The sequence below is a fragment of the Salvelinus fontinalis genome, chromosome 25 (genome assembly GCF_029448725.1).
Source record: "Salvelinus fontinalis isolate EN_2023a chromosome 25, ASM2944872v1, whole genome shotgun sequence".
Lineage (NCBI taxonomy): Eukaryota > Metazoa > Chordata > Actinopteri > Salmoniformes > Salmonidae > Salvelinus > Salvelinus fontinalis.
The window spans coordinates 27,856,809-27,874,846 of record NC_074689.1 but is presented as its reverse complement, the minus strand read 5'-3'; the positions used below and the strand labels follow the sequence as shown (position 1 = coordinate 27,874,846).

Sequence of the window (18,038 nt, the reverse complement as noted above, 5' to 3'; positions counted from 1 at the left end):
GACAAGTCGCAGTTTTGTCTCACCAGGGGTGATGGTCGGATTTGCATTTATCGTCAAAGGAATGATCGCTACACCGAGGCCTGTACTCTGGAGCGGGATCGATTTGGAGGTGGAGTGTCCGTCATGGTCTGGGACGGTGTGTCACAGCGTCATTGGACTGAGCTTGTTGTCATTGCAGGCAATCTCAATGCTGTGCGTTACAGGGAAGACATCCTCCTCCCTCATGTGGTACCCTTCCTACAGGCTCATCCTGACATGACCCTCCAGCATGACAATGCCATCAGCCATACTGCTCGTTCTGTGCATGATTTCCTGCAAGACAGGAATGTCAGTGTTCTGCCATGGCCAGCGAAGAGCCCGGATCTCAATTCCACTGAGCACGTCTGGGGCCTGTTGGATCGGAGGGTGAGGGTTAGGGCCATTCCCCCCAGAAATGTCCGAGAACTTGCAGGTGCTTTGGTGGAAGAGTGGGGTAACATCTCACAGCAAGAACGGGCAAATCTGGTGCAGTCTATGAGGATATGCACTGCAGTACTTAATGCAGCTGGTGGCCACACCAGATACTGACTTATTTTTCATTTTGACCCCCCCCCCTTTGTTCAGGGACACATTATTCAATTTCTTTTAGTCACATGTCTGTGGAACTTGTTCAGTTTATGTCTCAGTTGTTGAGTCTTATGTTCATACAAATATTTACACATATTACGTTTGCTGAAAATAAATGCAGTTGACAGTCAGAGGACGTTTATTTTTTTGCTGAGTTTATCTAACTGCTAGTATGTAACCGCTAGTATGTAACTGTACAACATCGTACTATATACAGTAATCCCTCGTTTATCGCGGGGGTTACGTTCCGAAAATGACCCGCGATAAGTGAAATCCGCGAAATAGAAAACTTTTTTTTTTTTTTACAATTAGCAACTATTACATGTATACAAATACAGTGACTCACGTGTAGGCCGTTTCACTGCTCTTCAGAGCGTTTCGTCGACATTATGGGTTTAGGAGATGTTCGAAATTACAAGATAATTTGGCCAACTTAATGTAAATTTGCCAAGCTGTTTTATGTACGTACACATAACTGCACGAGACGACAAAATGATAGCACAATTCGTAGCATGTTTTGATACAAGAAGCGGGAGTGAGTTTTTAGCGAATCAGAATGCAGAGCACAATGCACCAAAAAAAATAAAAAATGCATTCTGAAAATCCGCGAAATAGCGAATCCGCGATAAGTGAACCGCGAAGTGGCGAGGGATCACTGTACATGGAAAAAGGGCCTTCTGCCACTCCCATGGTGTGTGTGTGCACGCACGTCTGCATCCCAGCACGTCTTGGGACTCACCGGCACACTTGGTCTTGGCCCTCAGGGGAGGTCCTGGGGCCCCCGTTCCTCCGTCCAGGGGGCGGGTGAGCAGAACGCTGATCTCGTACTCTGTGTCAGGGTCCAGGTGGCCGATCTTGTGCGTGGTCTTGTCCACGGGCTGGTTGTCAATGAGGCTGCCCGCCACCGTGCGGTACTCGACCTCCCGCTCCACGATGGGCCCGTCACCATTGATGGAGTTGGCGTTGAGCTGGATCCACAGGTAGGTGGCGCCCACAGCGGTAAGCTGGGGCGGAGCGATGGGCACCGGGGGTTCTGGGGGACAAGAGGAAGAGATGACCGTTAGATAAGAAGTCTTAAACAGTCATTTCAATTGGTGGACAAATACTGTGAGTTTACCTACCAAATGTTAATTCTTTATGATGTAATAATTTTTTATCCCCAGAGACACTTTATATTCATTCCCTAGGGGCTTTTATTCATACGGTCCAGGAACTGATATAACGTCAATGTTATATTGCAAAATATCTGTTCTGTTTCTTGATGATTAATTTTGACTCTGCAATACAAGAGAGATGGCAAAAAGCTCTCTGCGCTAAACCTGCAGTCAACGTAGAGAAACACTAAAACTATTCAAATACTACAGGTTCACTCTGCAAACAGAGCAGAACAGAGAGAATTCTCAATTACACCCAACGTGAGTCTGCAGAGAAATAGAATGCATGTTCGCATGATATCGGCGGCTTAAATCTTAAGTAGGAGCAATTAAGTGATTGTGGTAGCGGTGCCTCACACAAAGCCGGGAGTTCCGGGCTGAGGTGGAGAGCACGGTGAAAAAAGGGGAGATCCGAACCGAGGTAATGAGTTAAACCAATTAATTTCCCGACCTTCGCCGGTAGAACAGCTAACCTGAATCCATTACTCATCACTCCCACTGGTCCTGCTCTCTTTCTCCCGGTGACCCATTTCCACAATCTCCCTCTGCTCTACCCAGCGCTCTCTGTCTTCCTGAAGAGACCTCTGAGGAGGATCCATTGTACCAAAGTCAGTCTATCGTGTTCAATCGCCAACAATAAGACAATGAGCCAATTCCTGTCCATTGTGAGGGTGAATGTTTTTGCTCTATAAGGGTGTTTTCAGTGCCGGGTCTAGGGAGTGATTGACTCAACTTCCATGGACGTGTGACGTCAGCGTCTTAGGTCTAAACACAGCCCAGTGTTGGCCTTTGAAGTTTGATGTGGCCCCTCTCTGATGAGTGTCTCACACAAATGGGACTGTCAATCCTTCTGAGTCACACATACACGAGGGGTTGACTTAGCCTATAGTTAGTACTTACCGTGATGATAGCTTGTCCGACAGGCCAGCCAGGTGTCATGGTGAGACCAAGTCTGGCAACTCGGATGCATTTACTACCTGACTAGAGAAGACTTGGATATCAGTGACTAATGTGAAGATTTGATCTCAGAGAGACTGAACAGTCTAGTTTTCCAGTTATCTATAACACTGTTATTTATACAGGAAGTGCATATGAGGAGTGAGGACATACACCTTTAGTTTACTGAATATACAGTATATTAGGCTGTTGCTTTCATACAATACATCACGATTTACAGGAGTTCTCCGGTGGGAAGAAAAACAGGACCTCGGAGCGCTTTGTCGCCTTCGGAGGTGTGTGTGTGTGTGTGTGTGTGTGTGTGTGTGTGTGTGTGTGTGTGTGTGTGTGTGTGTGTGTGTGTGTGTGAACTACAAACACCTCCGAAGGCGACAAAGCGCTCCGAGGTCCTGTTTTTCTTCCCACCGGAGAACTCCTGTAAATCGTGATGTATTGTATGAAAGCAACCACACACACACACACACACACACACACACACACACACACACACACACACACACACACACACACACACACACACACACACACACACACACACACACACACACACACACACACACACACACACACACACCATGGTCTCTGATATCGATTGGAACCAGTGAGAACACCAATTACTGGTTAAGTAATGGCTCATCTGTCTTCCTGTCAGCCTGGCCTCATAACGTGTGACTTTTCCGTGAGATGGAAAAGACAGAATGTCTGCCCAGGGGCTGTATGTATCAAGCGTCTCTCAATAGCAGTGCTGATCTAGGACCATCTGTAACTTTTAGATTGAAATGAATGAGATGGACAAGGGGACCTGATCCTAGATCTTCACTGCTACTATGAGACGCTGTGTGAAATACGGCCCTAGACCTCTGTCTGTAATGTGTCCCACTGGGGTTGACGTCTGACTCTGGACTGTGTTTTATAGACTTCAGATATATTATACACACTGGAGTCAATGGAAGTGTCATTATTGGAAACCCTCCAAGGAAACTAGGTAACAATATGGAGCTACTGAAAATAGTTAGTGTTATTGTTGTGGGACGTGTGGTGGCATTGGTCAAGCTAAATTCTCTCTCCCTCTTGATACCCTCCCCCCTCTCTCCCATTCTCTTCCCTCTCACTAGATGGTGTCTGCTCCGTGGCCCCAGGAGTTACCCAGCAGTCTCAGAGCTGCTCTCACAGCATGTGACAGACCAGACAGACGTCATGGCCGCCCACTTGTGGACCCTCCCTGCTTCTCATACCCCTTCCTCTTCCCTTTTCCCTGTTTACACCACTCTATACGTTTCATACCTGGGTTTACATAGGGTTTCTTTCCTTTCATTGAGCCTGCCTGGAATGCCAGCGGGGTTTGCACTTTAGGTACTATTGTATTGGTCCCATTGCGGCAGACACCAGACAAGCGCAGGTATTTTTACAAAGACAACACATTTGAATACAGGTCTGTTACATTAGACCAAGGGTAGCTAGGCAACTAGATTCAGCAGCGTGCCGTTTTTTGTCGGAGCGAGTGGTCGGGAGCCGGAAAATGATTATAATCATTTCTACACTGCAAATTGTCCACAACTAAGACCAGAAAGAGATTGTATTTTAAAATAAAAATGATTTCATACCTTGATTACGCTTTTATTTTTGGGAATACTTGGGAACAGATTTAGAAAATGTCAAAAAATTGCTGAATTCCTGGTGATTTTATAATTTTCCCACAACCATCACTGAAAAATAATTTCAACCCCTGATAGAGTATAGATGCACAATTCATTATATTTTGATGATAGAGACCAACCACTCAAACAAAGGTTGTCTAGATGATTTAACCGTCTTTCTTTAGCAGTCAAGACAGCTGTCCTGATCCCTGGGGTACTGACTGATTTAACTGTTAGACGGCAAACAGGTGGAGAGACTCACATGCCAAATAAAAACCTTTTACTGTCTCTAGAAGCAGCGAGAGAGAACAGAGAGAACAGAGAGAGAGCGAGAGAGAGCGAGAGAGAGCGAGAGAGAGCGAGAGAGAGCGAGAGAGAGCGAGAGCGAGCACAGAGAGAGAGCACAGAGAGAGAGCACAGAGAGAGAGCACAGAGAGAGAGCACAGAGAGAGAGCACAGAGAGAGAGCACAGAGAGAGAGCACAGAGAGAGAGCACAGAGAGAGAGCACAGAGAGAGAGCACAGAGAGAGAGAGAGAAAGAGAACACAGAGAGAGAGAGAGCGAGAGAACACAGAGAGAGAGAGAGAACACATAGAGAGAGAGAGAGAGAGAGAGAGAGAACACAGAGAGAGAGAGCGAGAGAACACACAGAGAGAGAGCGAGAGAACACACATAGAGAGAGAGAGAGAGAGAACACATAGAGAGAGAGAGAGAACACAGAGAGAGAGAGAGAGAACACAGAGAGAGAGAGAACACAGAGAGAGAGAGAGAGAGAGAGAGAGAGAGAGAGAGAGAACACAGAGAGAGAGAGAGAGAGAGAGAGAGAGAGAGAGAGAGAGAGAGAGCGAGAACACAGAGAGAGAGAGAGAGAGAGAGAGAGAAGACAGAGAGAGAGAGAGAGAGAGAGAGAGCGAGAGAGACAGAGAGAGAGAGAGAGAGAGAGAGAGAGAACACAGAGAGAGAGAGAGCGAGAGAACACACAGAGAGAGAGAGAGCGAGAGAACACACAGAGAGAGAGAGAGAGAGAGAACACAGAGAGAGAGAGAGAGAGAGAGAACACAGAGAGAGAGAGCGAGAGAACACATAGAGAGAGAGAGAGAGAGAGAGTGAAAGAACACAGAGAGAGAGAGAGAACACAGAGAGAGAGAGAGCGAGAGAACACAGAGAGAGAGAGAGAGAGAGAGAACACAGAGAGAGAGAACACAGAGAGAGAGAGAGAGAGAGAGAGAACACAGAGAGAGAGAGAGCGAGAGAACACATAGAGAGAGAGAGAGAGAGTGAAAGAACACAGAGAGAGAGCGAGAAGAGAGGGAGAACACAGAGAGAGAGAGCGAGAGAACACACAGACAGAGAGAGAGAGAGCGAAAGAACACAGAGAGAGAGCGAGAAGAGAGGGAGAACACAGAGAGAACAGAGCGAGAGAACAGAGCGAGAGAACAGAGCGAGAGAACAGAGCGAGAGAACAGAGCGAGAGAACAGAGCGAGAGACAGAGAGAGAGACAGAGAGAGCGATGCCACCTCATCGTCAGCTCAGATTAACTTTGAGATGAAGTGACAGTTCAATCTGGCTGTGCGGTGGAGTTAGACGGCGGGTCTTGTAAGGTGTTCTAGGGGTCTCCATCTCCGCTAAGCCGATACCACATCATCTATGTCATTTTGTTTGGGTTGGGGGAAGAAAGAAAGAGATAAATAAGATATCAGGTCCTTCAACAGCTTCGGGAGGGCCCGGCAATCGATCCGTCGCGACCACTGACGCGTAGCAGAATGGGAAAACAAAAGGTTGGAGCCATATCGTACTGACGGGTGTCGTGTGATGTGTCAGGCCTCACTCCCTTTCACCTCCACGTGGGTATCGACCATCAGTAATGACTAAACAGCATAATGCGCTGGGGCTGACATTACAGACAACATCAATCTGTATGGTGAGAGGATTTGTTTTCTAACAAACACTGAGCATTTGATTGAGTCTGCCGAGAGTTAGAGGGGTGCAGTTTGCACTTTTGGGACCATCCTGCTGGCTCCATTGGGCCAGGAAAGCGTAATAAATTGCAGCTGAAGTACAAACAAAACAAACAGTATTTGAGCCGAATTCTGGAGGGATATCCCCATCGTCACCACGTTGCCCAACAAATAAAAGGGACTTCATCCATAATTACAGTTGAACTACAAGTCCCACTTGCTCAACAACTTAGAAGTCATAAAAGAGTGCCCCTTGTTCAAAGAGCCTGCTCGTGGCAGCAAGCGAGTCCACATGTGGTCGCCATGTGGTTGGTCGTGGCGCTCAGCTGTCGCCGTGGCGCTGGATGGCTGCATGTAGCCATAAGCGCTGAGTAAGCAAGCAGCGAGCCGTGTGGACTGGACTGGAGAGGCACTATGAAACTAAAAGCAGCTGTGACTTTATATAGCCACACCCTCCCAGTGGTCACAGGGCCCTACCCTAAACAGGCTGAATGAAGTGTTACTGGCTGGTCGGATCCCATGCAACCCAACCTCTAAGCCCGCACGGTTCCCCAGATGACTGGTCCCTGTCCCATGGGCTGTGGAAGCTCATGTACACTCCCACTCCCCATACCATTAGCATTGTGCTGAAATGACTAGGGTTCAATATTTGGAAAGGATTTCGAAAACAGACGTTGGATGTTCTGTGAGCACGCTTGTTGTTGCTAGTGTGGCAGTGCTAGCCATGTGTGACCGATGTCAAATGTCTAGCTAGTACGCGCTAACAGCGATTCAAATCGGTGTTCATCACTCGCTCTGAGACCATGAAGTAGTTGCTCCCCTTGCTCTGCATGGGCCGCAGCTTTTGTGGAGCGATGGGTAACGATGCTTCGTGGGAGGCAGTTAAAAAAAAAAGTATATATATATATATAGAGCGCCATGCGTCCTCCGAAACACAACCCAACCAAGCCGCACTGCTTCTTGACACAATGCACATCCAACCCGGAAGCCAGCCGCACCAATATGTCGGAGGAAACACCATGCACTGCGCCCGGCAAGCCACAGGAGTCGCTAGTGTGCGATGAGACAAGGATATTTCTGGCGACCAAACTCTCCCTAACCCGGACGACGCTAGGTCAATTGTGCGCCGCCCCATGGGCCTCCCGGTCGCGGCCGGCTGCGAGATAGCCTGGGCTCGAACCCAGAATCTCTGGTGGCATAGCTAGCACTGCGATGCAGTGCCTTAGACCACGGAGCCCGGGAGGCAGTTGTTGATGTGCGCAGAGGGTCCCTGGTTCGAGCCCAGGCGAAGAGAGGGACGGAAGCTATACTGTTGCATTGATGCTGTTAACCCGGTTCACTGGTTGCTGCGGAAAAGGAGGAGGTCAAAAGGGGGGTGAGTGTAACCGATGTAAAATGGCTAGCTAGTTAGCGGTGGTGCGCGCTGATAGTGTTTCAATCGGTGACGTCATTCGCTCTGAGACCTTGAAGTAGTTGTTCCCCTTGCGGCAAGGCCGCGGCTTTTGTGGAGCGATGGGTAACGATGCTTTGAGGGTGGCTGTTGTCGATGTGTGCAGAGGGTCCCTGGTTCGAGCCCAGGTAGGGGCGAGGAGAGGGACGGAAGCTATACTGTTACACATGCACACCTTGGAAAGACCAGGTGAAGAGGGAGGACATGGTACGCTAATAAGCCTGTGAGATTCACAAACAGTAGTTCTAACTCCAGGCAGTGATAGTGCTTCTAAATGGTGCAATATGGAGGTCAGGTCTGTTCAGAAAGGGAGCTTTTGTTCATTCTAGGGGTGCAGTGTATGCCTAAGCTACTGATACAGGCACATTAGGTATGGCTAAGGCACAGTGTTCTGAGATAGATGCCAAGCCCTCCCTTGTGACCTAGCTGGCCACGCTCTGACAAAGAGGTCATCTAAAGAGACTCAATACCTTGAACTACATCCAAAGTCAGAGCAAAAAGTGACATTCACTGCAAACAAAAAGTAAAAGGATCAATGTCCAAAGCCGAAAGTGCAAATCTAAACCAGTCTCTAAAGGGTTAACATACACCTGTGCAGTAGGTAGAGTTCCAGGTGAATAATATATCCTACCAAATCATATCATGTCCTCTAACTGGCAGTAGTGGTATAGTAATGTCCCTCTCTGGGACCTGATGGGCCAAGTGGGGGTTAAACAGTACAACGTGAATCATTTATAACCCCAGTCATTCTTCTACATGCCTCAAGTCAGACTTGTTAACCTCAGGTTCAGTCCTATATGACCACAGCAGGGTTAAAGGCCCAGTGCAGTCAACATTCAGTTTTCCCTAAGTTTTATATCATATTGTACAACAGCTGATGAAACCAACACTGTAGAAGTGTGAAAACATTTCATCAGTGTTGTTTCCTGATAGTTACTGGTTGAAAATACAATCTACACAGGACCTTCTAATCAGCAGGATTGTATGGGCAGGAGTGTCGGCTTTCCATGGTGACATCACCATGCAGTAAATTGGTTAATAGAAACCAATTAAAAAGAGTTCCAATCCGCTCTGCCAATAACAGCTAGTTTTCAGTTCCCCCTCCCACTCAAACCACTCCCAGACAGTCCTAGCTAAATTCTTGCTTGGGAAATGGTGTTTTGGTAAAAAGCTATTTTTGCCCATTTGAATGAAAATCTATTATAGTAAGGTACTTAATTTTTACCCAAAAACTCAATTCGATATTGATATAAAAACGGCTGCATTGGGACTTTAAAGACCGTCCTTGGGTCAGTATCCCTGGTACTCGGTGTCCTTGGCTAGATCTGGGATCAGCCCCCCCTCTGTAGATCTGGGAACAGCTCCCCCCCCCCTGTAGATCTGGGATCGGCTCCCTCCATATAATCCTATTCATTATGATCTAAAAGACTAAACTGCTATATCAGCACTCCTCCTCCCCCCTGTAGATCTGAGATCAGCTCCCCCCCCTGTAGATCTGGGATCAGCTCCCCCCCTCTGTAGATCTGGGATCAGCTCCCCCCCCCCCTGTAGATCTGGGATCGGCTCCCTCCATATAATCCTATTCATTATGATCTAAAAGACTAAACTGCTATATCAGCACTCCTCCTCCCCCCTGTAGATCTGAGATCAGCTCCCCCCCCTGTAGATCTGGGATCAGCTCCCCCCCCTCTGTAGATCTGGGATCAGCTCCCCCCCCCCTGTAGATCTGGGATCGGCTCCCTCCATATAATCCTATTCATTATGATCTAAAAGACTAAACTGCTATATCAGCACTCCTCCTCCCCCCTGTAGATCTGAGATCAGCTCCCCCCCCCTGTAGATCTGGGATCAGCTCTCCCCCCCCTGTAGATCTGGGATCAGCTCTCCCCCCCCTGTAGATCTGGGATCAGCTCCCTCCATATAATCCTATTCATTATGATCTAAAAGACTAAACTGCTATATCAGCACTCCTCCTCCCCCCTGTAGATCTGAGATCAGCCCCCCCCTGTAGATCTGGGATCAGCTCCCCCCCCCCCTGTAGATCTGGGATCGGCTCCCTCCATATAATCCTATTCATTATGATCTAAAAGACTAAACTGCTATATCAGCACTCCTCCTCTGTGTGAAAACAGGACCAGGGCAGTAGGGTCACCAACTCAGAGACAGAGAAGAGCTGTGTAGCACTCTGCTGACAAAGATACCACACGTCTTCACTAGACGAAACACTCATAAATTGGATGGAATAAAACAAGGGGTGAATACGAACCGTGGCCGAGTCGGTGTTGGCAAATTCATAAACATGATGTGAATATGAAAATGTACTGTTTCCTACATGAAATATTAGATCAGTGAGATGGGGACAAACGGCCGGGATGAAAAAATGTAGACGACTCAATTTAAACAAATAAAAGGGAACTGATTGTTGCTGTTATAATACATCCCCAATTAGGGATGTGAGAAGAACGGGAGTCTTTGGTAACGGCGTTTAAAATGATGAAGCATAATTTGACATGTTAAAAGGAGGCAGCCGTCGTACATCGTTCCTCTACACAACCAAGTGGAGGGGGATTTACTATGGCAACCAACACGCCAGAGCTCAGTTGCATAGACATGTCTGACATAAACTCAGTGGCCAGTTTATTAGGTACACCCATCTAGTTATGGGTCGGACCCCCCCTTTGCCTCCAGAATAGCCTGAATTCTTCGGGGCATGGAAACATTGCTCAATTGTTATCATCGGACCTATCAAGAGACCTAACGTGTGCCAGGAAAACATTCCCCACACCATTACACCATCAGCCTGTACTGTTGACACCAGACAGCATGGGGCCATGGACTCATGCTGCTTACGCCAAATGACTCTGCCATCAGCATGACGCAACAGGAACCGGGATTTGCCGGACCAGGCAATGGTTTTCCACTCCTCAATTCTCCAGTGTTGGTGATAGTGTACCCACTGGAGCCACTTCTTCTTTTTAGCTGATACGAGTAAAACCTGGTGTGGTTGTTTGCTGCAATAGCCCATCTGTGGAAAGGCCTGACAAGTTGTGCGTTCCGAGAAGCCGTTCTCCACACCACTGCTGTACTGCACCGTTATTTCACTGTTTGTGGCCTGCCTGTTAGCTTGCACGATTCTTGCCATTGTCCTTCGACCTCTCATCAAAAAGGTGTTTTTCCCCCTTCAGGACTGCCGCTGACTGGATGTTTTTTGTTTGTCGCGTCATTCTAGATAAACCCAACACATGTCGTGCAAGAGACACTGGCCAGCCATTTCTGAGATACTGGAAACGGAGCACCTGGCACGGATGATCACACCATGCTCAAAGTTGCTTAGGTCACTTGTTTTGCCCATCCTAACATTCAATCGAACAGCAGCTCAATGCCTTGATGCCTGTCTACCTGTTTTATATAGTCTGTAGGAGCGAACCATTTTCATGAACGGGGTGGTGTACCTAATAAACATGCACACACACCTCCTCCTCCGACACATTGTCCTCCGACACACAGTGAGGCCGCCGCTGGCTCCTGCTGCACACAGAGACAGAGTGTGCTGGTGGACACGCGCAAGGCTATTTAAGAGTGATTGACAGGTCTCTATCTGGCAGGCCAGGATTATAGCTATCCCTCACACTGAACTTCCTAAGAGAGACATTTAGAGTACAATAGAAGCCAATCACTGAGGCTGATCCTGAGCTATGGAGATTGGAGAGAGAGAGAGGCCCACTCTTGGCCTTGACATTGGAAATTATACAATATAATGCCAGACTGGTTTGTGACTGAGAGCATGGTTAATTTGGGACTGGTAGAAGAAATTAACTAAATTAAATATCTATTATAGTTGACTAAAAGTCAAAGTGAAATGTTATTTCATAACTCCTTCACTCTTAAACAGAGATACTGTATGCATAGGGATAACCCTAACATGAACAGTATACTGTACAGTGCATACAGACAGTAGTCCCTGACGTAGCACATATTTGTGAGGAAACTTTACCGGTCTTTTTGGCAAGTCAATATAGGAGGCACAAGCAGAACATGACTTACGTTTGACGGTCAGGTCGGCATAACTGGACACGCCCACGCCCTTGTTTGAGTGGACGATGCAGCGGTAGCGTCCAGAGTCTCCCTTAGTGGTGTTCTCCACGTCGAACGTGGCGGTGTAGCGGCGGGAGTTCACCGGCTTAGTCTCTCTCATCGGGGCCCGTCTCCCTCCGATACCCTGGTAGGAAAATACACAGCAACACACGATCATGTAAAGGTACAGTTGAAATCGGAAGTTTACATACACCTTAGACAAATACATTTAAGCTCAGTTTTCCACAATTCCTGACATTTAATCCTAGTAAAAATTCCCTGTCTTAGGTCAGTTAGGATCACCACTTTATTTGAAGAATGTGAAATGTCAGAATAATAGTAGACAGAATGATTTATTTCAGCTTTTATTTCTTTCATCACATTCCCAGTTGGTCAGAAGTTTATATACACTCAATTAGTATTTGGTAGCATTGCCTTTAAATTGTTTAACTTCGGTCAAACGTTTCGGGTAGCCTTCCACAAGCTTCCCACAATAATGGGTGAATTTTCGCCCATTCCTCCTGACAGAGCTGGTGTAACTGAGTCAGGTTTGTAGGCCTCATTGCTCGCACACGCTTTTTCAGTTCTGCCCACAAATTTTCTATAGGATTGAGGTCAGGGCTTTGTGATGGCCACTCCAATACCTTGACTTTGTTGTCCTTAAGCCATTCGCCATAACTTTGGAAGTATGCTTGGGGTCACTGTCCATTTGGAAGACCCATTTGCGACCAAGCTTTAACTTCCCGACTGATGTCTTGAGATGTTGCTTAAATATATCCACGTAATTTTCCCTTCTCATGATGCCATCTATTTTGTGAAGTGCACCAGTCCCTCCTGCAGCAAAACACCCCCACAACATGAGGCTGCCACCCCTGTGCTTCACGGCTGGGATGGTGTTCTTCGGCTTGCAAGACACATTTTTCCTCCAAACATAACGATGGTCATTATGGCCAAATAGTTCTATTTTTGTTTCATCAGACATTTCTGATGAAAAGTATGATCTTTGTCCCCATGTGCAGTTGCAAACCGTAGTGTGGATTTTTTTATGGCAGTTTTGGAGCAGTGGCTTCTTCCTTGCTGAGCGGCCTTTCGGGTTACGTCAATTTAGGACTCGTTTTACTGTGGATATAGATACGTCTCCTTCCTGAGCGGTATGACGGCTGCGTGGTCACATGGTTTTTATACTTGCGAACTATTGTTTGTACAGATGAATGTGTTACCTCCCAAGGATGAACCAGACTTGTGGAGGTCGACAACTTTTTTTCTGAGGTCTTGGCTGATTTCTTTTGATTTTCCCATTATGTCAAGCAAAGAGGCACTGAGTTTGAAAGTAGGCACTGAAATATATCCACAGGTACACCACCAATTGACTCATATTATGTCAATTAGCCTATCAGAAGCTTCTAAAGCCATGACATCCTTTTCTGGAATTTTCCAAGCTGTTTAAAAGGCACAGTCTACTTAGTGTATGTAAACTTCTGACCCACTGAAATTGTGATACAGTGAATTATAAGTGAAATAATCAGTCTGTAAACAATTGTTGGAAAAATTATTTGTGTCATGTTCAAAGTAGATGTCGTAACCGACTTGCCAAAACTATAGTTGGTTAACAAGGAATTTGTGGAGTGGTTGAAAAACAAGTTTTAATGTCTCCAATGATAGGGGAGATATCCTCCTGATGTCTATGTTAGGGGAGATATCCTCCTGATGTCTATGTTAGGGGAGATATCCTCCTGATGTTGTCTTTATGTTAGGGGAGATATCCTCCTGATGTTGTCTTTATGATAGGGGAGATATCCTCCTGATGTTGTCTTTATGATAGGGGAGATATCCTCCTGATGTTGTCTTTATGATAGGGGAGATATCCTCCTGATGTCTATGTTAGGGGAGATATCCTCCTGATGTCTATGATAGGGGAGATATCCTCCTGATGTCTATGTTAGGGGAGATATCCTCCTGATGTCTATGATAGGGGAGATATCCTCCTGATGTTGTCTTTATGATAGGGGAGATATCCTCCTGATGTTGTCTTTATGATAGGGGAGATATCCTCCTGATGATGTCTATGTTAGGGGAGATATCCTCCTGATGTCTATGTTAGGGGAGATATCCTCCTGATGTCTATGATAGGGGAGATATCCTCCTGATGTTGTCTTTATGATAGGGGAGATATCCTCCTGATGTTGTCTTTATGATAGGGGAGATATCCTCCTGATGTCTATGTTAGGGGAGATATCCTCCTGATGTTGTCTTTATGATAGGGGAGATATCCTCCTGATGTCTATGTTAGGGGAGATATCCTCCTGATGTTGTCTTTATGATAGGGGAGATATCCTCCTGATGTTGTCTTTATGATAGGGGAGATATCCTCCTGATGTTGTCTTTATGATAGGGGAGATATCCTCCTGATGTTGTCTTTATGATAGGGGAGATATCCTCCTGATGTTGTCTTTATGTTAGGGGAGATATCCTCCTGATGTCTATGTTAGGGGAGATATCCTCCTGATGTTGTCTTTATGTTAGGGGAGATATCCTCCTGATGTCTATGTTAGGGGAGATATCCTCCTGATGTTGTCTTTATGTTAGGGGAGATATCCTCCTGATGTCTATGTTAGGGGAGATATCCTCCTGATGTCTATGTTAGGGGAGATATCCTCCTGATGTCTATGTTAGGGGAGATATCCTCCTGATGTTGTCTTTATGATAGGGGAGATATCCTCCTGATGTTGTCTTTATGTTAGGGGAGATATCCTCCTGATGTTGTCTTTATGATAGGGGAGATATCCTCCCGATGTCTATGTTAGGGGAGATATCCTCCTGATGTTTATGTTAGGGGAGATATCCTCCTGATGTTTATGTTAGGGGAGATATCCTCCTGATGTTGTCTTTATGTTAGGGGAGATATCCTCCTGATGTTTATGTTAGGGGAGATATCCTCCTGATGTTTATGTTAGGGGAGATATCCTCCTGATGTTTATGTTAGGGGAGATATCCTCCTGATGTTGTCTTTATGATAGGGGAGATATCCTCCTGATGTTGTCTTTATGTTTGGGGAGATATCCTCCTTATGTTTATGTTAGGGGAGATATCCTCCTGATGTTGTCTTTATGTTAGGGGAGATATCCTCCTGATGTTCATGTTAGGGGAGATATCCTCCTGATGTTGTCTTTATGATAGGGGAGATATCCTCCTGATGTCTATGTTAGGGGAGATATCCTCCTGATGTTTATGTTAGGGGAGATATCCTCCTGATGTTTATGTTAGGGGAGATATCCTCCTGATGTTTATGTTAGGGGAGATATCCTCCTGATGTTGTCTTTATGATAGGGGAGATATCCTCCTGATGTTGTCTTTATGATAGGGGAGATATCCTCCTGATGTCTATGTTAGGGGAGATATCCTCCTGATGTTGTCTTTATGATAGGGGAGATATCCTCCTGATGTCTATGTTAGGGGATATATCCTCCTGATGTCTATGTTAGGGGAGATATCCTCCTGATGTTGTCTTTATGTTAGGGGAGATATCCTCCTGATGTCTATGTTAGGGGAGATATCCTCCTGATGTTGTCTTTATGATAGGGGAGATATCCTCCTGATGTTGTCTTTATGATAGGGGAGATATCCTCCTGATGTCTATGTTAGGGGAGATATCCTCCTGATGTCTATGTTAGGGGAGATATCCTCCTGATGTCTATGTTAGGGGAGATATCCTCCTGATGTCTATGTTAGGGGAGATATCCTCCTGATGTCTATGTTAGGGGAGATATCCTCCTGATGTTGTCTTTATGTTAGGGGAGATATCCTCCTGATGTTGTCTTTATGATAGGGGAGATATCCTCCTGATGTTGTCTTTATGATAGGGGAGATATCCTCCTGATGTTGTCTTTATGATAGGGGAGATATCCTCCTGATGTCTATGTTAGGGGAGATATCCTCCTGATGTCTATGTTAGGGGAGATATCCTCCTGATGTCTATGTTAGGGGAGATATCCTCCTGATGTTGTCTTTATGATAGGGAAGATATCCTCCTGATGTTGTCTTTATGATAGGGGAGATATCCTCCTGATGTCTATGTTAGGGGAGATATCCTCCTGATGTTGTCTTTATGATAGGGGAGATATCCTCCTGATGTTGTCTTTATGTTAGGGGAGATATCCTCCTGATGTCTATGTTAGGGGAGAAATCATCCTGATGTTGTCTTTATGTTAGGGGAGATATCCTCCTGATGTCTATGTTAGGGGAGATATCCTCCTGATGTTGTCTTTATGATAGGGGAGATATCCTCCTGATGTCTATGATAGGGGAGATATCCTCCTGATGTCTATGATAGGGGAGATATCCTCCTGATGTTGTCTTTATGTTAGGGGAGATATCCTCCTGATGTTGTCTTTATGTTAGGGGAGATATCCTCCTGATGTCTATGATAGGGGAGATATCCTCCTGATGTCTATGTTAGGGGAGATATCCTCCTGATGTTGTCTTTATGATAGGGGAGATATCCTCCTGATGTCTATGTTAGGGGAGATATCCTCCTGCTGTTTATGTTAGGGGAGATATCCTCCTAAAGTCTATGTTAGGGGAGATATCCTCCCGCTGTTTTCTTTATGTTAGGGGTGATATCCTCCTGATGTCTATGATAGGGGTGATATCCTCCTGACGTTTATGTTAGGGGAGATATCCTCCCGCTGTTTTCTTTATGTTAGGGGAGATATCCTCCCGATGTCTATGTTAGGGGAGATATCCTCCCGACGTCTATGTTAGGGGAGATATCCTCCCGATGTCTATGTTAGGGGAGATATCCTCCTGATGTCTATGTTAGGGGAGATGTCCTCCCGATGTCTATGTTAGGGGAGATATCCTCCCGACGTCTATGTTAGGGGAGATATCCTCCCGACGTCTATGTTAGGGGAGATATCCTCCCGATGTCTATGTTAGGGGAGATCTCCTCCCGACGTCTATGTTAGGGGAGATATCCTCCCGATGTCTATGTTAGGGGAGATGTCCTCCCGATGTCTATGTTAGGGGAGATGTCCTCCCGATGTCTATGTTAGGGGAGATGTCCTCCCGATGTCTATGTTAGGGGAGATGTCCTCCCGATGTCTATGTTAGGGGAGATGTCCTCCCGATGTCTATGTTAGGGGAGATGTCCTCCCGATGTCTATGTTAGGGGAGATGTCCTCCCGATGTCTATGTTAGGGGAGATGTCCTCCCGATGTCTATGTTAGGGGAGATGTCCTCCCGATGTCTATGTTAGGGGAGATGTCCTCCCGATGTCTATGTTAGGGGAGATGTTTTCCCGATGTCTATGTTAGGGGAGATGTCCTCCCGATGTCTATGTTAGGGGAGATGTCCTCCCGATGTCTATGTTAGGGGAGATGTCCTCCCGATGTCTATGTTAGGGGAGATGTCCTCCCGATGTCTATGTTAGGGGAGATGTCCTCCCGATGTCTATGTTAGGGGAGATATCCTCCCAATGTCTATGTTAGGGGAGATGTCCTCCCGATGTCTATGTTAGGGGAGATATCCTCCTGATGTTGTCTTTATGATAGGGGAGATATCCTCCTGATGTCTATGTTAGGGGAGATATCCTCCTGATGTTGTCTTTATGATAGGGGAGATATCCTCCTGATGTCTATGTTAGGGGAGATATCCTCCTGATGTTGTCTTTATGATAGGGGAGATATCCTCCTGATGTCTATGTTAGGGGAGATATCCTCCTGATGTCTATGTTAGGGGAGATGTCCTCCTGATGTCTATGTTAGGGGAGATGTCCTCCTGATGTTGTCTTTATGATAGGGGAGATATCCTCCTGATGTCTATGATAGGGGAGATATCCTCCTGATGTCTATGTTAGGGGAGATATCCTCCTGATGTCTATGTTAGGGGAGATATCCTCCTGATGTCTATGTTAGGGGAGATGTCCTCCTGATGTTGTCTTTATGATAGGGGAGATATCCTCCTGATGTCTATGTTAGGGGAGATATCCTCCTGATGTCTATGTTAGGGGAGATGTCCTCCTGATGTCTATGTTAGGGGAGATGTCCTCCTGATGTTGTCTTTATGATAGGGGAGATATCCTCCTGATGTCTATGTTAGGGGAGATATCCTCCTGATGTCTATGTTAGGGGAGATGTCCTCCTGATGTTGTCTTTATGATAGGGGAGATATCCTCCTGATGTCTATGTTAGGGGAGATATCCTC

The 18,038-nt window shown here is 46.3% G+C and overlaps 1 protein-coding gene across 10 annotated transcripts in view; it reads right to left on the bottom strand.

Annotated features, from left to right (window-relative positions):
- Positions 1–18,038, bottom strand: part of LOC129823064 (receptor-type tyrosine-protein phosphatase mu-like) — a 317,242-nt gene that overhangs the window by 170,476 nt on the left and 128,728 nt on the right. For all 10 annotated transcript variants that reach the window (XM_055881767.1, XM_055881768.1, XM_055881772.1 and 7 more), the window contains exons 6-7: positions 11,808–11,982; positions 1,346–1,639 (exon numbers count right to left, since the gene is read on the bottom strand). In XM_055881767.1, coding sequence (XP_055737742.1) covers positions 1,346–1,639; positions 11,808–11,982 — 469 coding nt within the window. The remainder of the gene's footprint in view (positions 1–1,345; positions 1,640–11,807; positions 11,983–18,038) is intronic.